At 41.8% G+C, this 3483-nt stretch overlaps 1 protein-coding gene and 1 pseudogene across 2 annotated transcripts; both read right to left on the minus strand.

Moving 5' to 3' along the window:
- Nucleotides 1-231: 231 nt before the first annotated feature.
- Nucleotides 232-1554, minus strand: LOC117092294 (annotated as a pseudogene). Its single transcript, XR_004440719.1, has one exon. The product of XR_004440719.1 is annotated as an aldo-keto reductase family 1 member B1-like (transcript).
- On the minus strand, nucleotides 232-1584 carry LOC117092295 (aldo-keto reductase family 1 member B1-like). The gene has a single exon (XM_033225625.1). It carries the CDS (start codon nucleotides 1516-1518, stop codon nucleotides 1276-1278), a length of 243 nt encoding a protein of 80 aa, XP_033081516.1. The 5' UTR covers nucleotides 1519-1584; the 3' UTR covers nucleotides 232-1275.
- Nucleotides 1585-3483: the final 1899 nt, after the last annotated feature.

The raw sequence follows: 3483 nt of genomic DNA on the forward strand, positions 1-3483 counted from the left end.
GTATTTATAATTTTGGATTTTTTGCAAGTTTCTGAGTCCACAACATTCAAATATAGTGTTACAAAGAATACATGTAAATATATGCTTTCTATAAATACAAAGGGCTTTTTAAAATAGAAGCTTTTGTTACTATCATAAAGTTGTTCACACTTTTTGTAATAAGAAGCTCTTTTTAAAAAAATGTTTTATATTTTAACATATATTTCACTGTGTTGGTCCTTATTTTTTTTCCACAAAAATACTTTTTATCTGAGGCAAAGAGGAGTCTTGCTGAAAGGATTACAGTTCCAAGCAGCCAAAACTCAACTGTTAGTGGCACTATTTTGACCTGGTAGATTTTGCTTCTCTTTGGTCAGAAAAGGGTATTCAGATTGTACTTTCCCCAGAGGGGCAAAAAGGAGGACAAAACAAACTGGAAGAGACTTCTACTCTACTGACAGGGCTCTTCAGATCCAACATCAAGCTAGACACGCCCTCGCTGGCCACTCTACAGGTTGCTATCCCACTGCTGAGTGACACAGGCCATACTACATTTGCAAGGAAAAAAATGAGGCAGGAAACACAGGTATAGGTCACTTAGGAACGAGCAGCCATCCACAGCTTCAAAACTCTCCATGGAAGGGGTAATCCTTGTAGGAGGCACACCTCACCAAGACACAGACCCTCCATTTCCTGTTGTAGCTGAGTAAGGTGGTCATACCCTGGCTGCCCAGTTCAAACTCAAAGACCTTAAAGTTGTCAGCAATGAGTTCTGGTGTCACAGACTTGAGGATCACCACCAAGTTCCTCTGCATGGGGAACCAGATCAGGACCTAGGCTGTTTTTTTTTTTTATTGTGGTTGGCTGCAATCGCCTTGATCCTGGGATCCCCCAAGAGGGAACTTCCTCAGGGTTGGCCCAGGGCCTGTTGGGAGTACCAAGGGGGCTGTAGGTGGTCACCACGATGCCTTTGGGCTGGCAGTACTGGATTAACTTCTTCTGAGTGAGGTATAGGTGGCACTCAATCTGGTTAACTACAGGCTTATACTTTAAGCCAGGTTTGTTTAAGAGCCTCTCCACCTGGAGATGGTTGAAGTTGGAGATGCCAATAGCTTTCACCAGCCCTTCATCTACCAGCTCTTCCATGGCCGCCCATGTGTCCAGAATGTTGGTGTCACCGGGAACCACACTGCCTGACTCATCCAATGGGAAAAATTCCTTCCCAGGCTTAAAGCCAGTCAGCCAGTGAATAAGGTAGAGGTACAGGTAGTCCAGCTTCAGGCTGCTGAGGGTCTTCTAGCAGGCTCCTTTCGCCAGGCCCTTCCCATGGTACGTGCACCACAGCTTACTAATGATGAAGAGCTCCTCGCACTTCACCTGCTCCCTGAGCTTCTCCTGAATGGCCACCCCCACGTCATTCTCATTCTGGTACACGTGGGCACAGTCAATGTGGCAGTACCCGATGTTGATGGCCACCTTCACGGCCTCAGTCACCTGGCCTGGAGGGGACTTCCAGGTGCCCAGCCCCAGGATGGGCATCTTGGCGCCATTGGAGCCATTGTTGAGCACAAGGTGGCTGGCCGTGGCTGCTGCACTCCCCAGACTCCTGCCTGGAACCGACCTCAGTCGTTATTAAAAACAAGAAAAGTCTATGTAAGATTTGGTATCAATTTAATTTGTATAGAAGAGTGAATCTCATAAAATTGATCTGAAGATCAATATATTTAACTTAAAACTTTTAACTTAAGATGGTTTTAACTTAAAACCTTTTATGCTTTTAACTTAAAAGCATAAAACTCTTACTTCAGAATTACTTAAGAGCTGGCAACTAGAAACATATGTATATTTCATTCAAAGCTAAGTGTGTATCTCTTTCTGAAAGAAGGGACACAAGTAATTAATCTTGGTTTTGTTCAAGTAACAGACAGCCCAGAGGAGAACATTTTTCATCCATACCTGAGATCAGGTGGGGGTGGATAGAGTTTTATGCACTAATGGTCAAATTACAGTGTAATCCATCCAACAAGACATTTAGTCATGATTTCCTCAAGGAATAAAAAAAACAAAAACAAATTCAGTAATAGACTCCGCCATAATCCTTTCACTTTAAGGCAATTACCCACCTTAGGCAAATCTTTTCTTTCAAACATCTCTTCATTTCTTCTTGTTGATTTTGAGGATTTGGTCACTGTTGTCTGGGGTTCCTTCACTTGGACATTTAGATAGAACCTCTCATTCTGCTATTGTAAACAACAATATAATTCACTTCCTTGTATCTTTGCATGTACAATAATTTTCTTAGAATAAATGACTGAATTGGAATAGCTAGGTCAAAAGGTATGCACATTTTGAGGGTTTTTATTACAAATTGTCAAGTGTCCTTCCAGGAAGATTTTATCAAATTACTTTCCAACTGACCATATATGGAAGTGCCAGTTTCCTTACCTTCTGTCTCACATCAGGTGTTAACACTTTTTTTGATGATTTATAATCAGATAGATAAAATATGCTATCTCTTTGATTTAATTTGCATTTGTGTGATGAGATCGTATTTTTTCGTCTCAGACCATTGGTATTTGTGAAATGTTTGCTCATGTCTTTTGCCCTTTTAAAAATTGTGTTCATCTTTTGATTTTTGGTTTTTAAGAGTTTCTTGTACAATAAGGCTATTTATACTTTGGTATAGGTTGCAAATATTTCTCGTTTCCCATTTGTGGCTAATTTTATTTATGGTGTATTTTTCTACCCAGAAGATCTGAGTACTTATGCAATCAACTCTATCAATTGTTTCATGTATCTTTTTTGACTCTGAAGTCAAGATTAAGTAACCTCCTTGTGGCAGATTCCTGTCTCATGGGGGACCAACTTGCTTGCTAATCTCGGTGAGAACCTTGGGGCAGGGGTTGGGTGCTCATTAGAGAATTGTTTCATATTGTCTTGTGTGTCTTGGAAGACTTATCTCCTGTTCTCTGCCATGGTAACCAGTGCTATGTATAACCCTACCTAGTACAGTGTGGTGAGGTGGGGGGCGTGCCTGTCTCTTCAGCACAAGGCTACTTCCATTTCCCACTCCCAGCAAAAGCTGATCTTACCATGGAACAATGATCAAAAGCAGGAAAATAACATTGGCTAGGTGCAGTGGCTCATACCTGTAATCCCGGCACTTTGGAAGGCTGAGGCAGGAGGACTGTTTGAGCCTGGGAGTTTGAGACCAGCCTGGGCAACATAGTAAAACCCCGTATCTATAAAAATTTTAAAAATTAGCCAGGTGTGGTGGCACATGCCTGTAGCCCCAGCTACTTGGGTGGTTGAGGTGGGAGGATCACTTGAACCCAGGAGAGGCACAATTGCCCCACTGCACTCCAGTCTGGGCAACAGAGCAGGACCCTGACTCAAACAAACAAACAAACAGAACCAAAAAACCCAAACCCACCAAAGAAAAAAAAAAGACAGACAAAAAATTAAGGAAAATAACATTGACATAATACTATTAACAGACTTACA

This window comes from Trachypithecus francoisi, unplaced genomic scaffold, assembly GCF_009764315.1.
Source record: "Trachypithecus francoisi isolate TF-2019V2 unplaced genomic scaffold, Tfra_2.0 Lachesis_group12, whole genome shotgun sequence".
Classification (NCBI taxonomy): Eukaryota; Metazoa; Chordata; class Mammalia; order Primates; family Cercopithecidae; genus Trachypithecus; species Trachypithecus francoisi.

Excerpts from the sequence above, each read along its gene's own strand:
- LOC117092295 (XM_033225625.1), bottom strand. The coding sequence starts at position 1,518 with ATGCCCATCCTGGGGCTGGGCACCTGGAAGTCCCCTCCAGGCCAGGTG.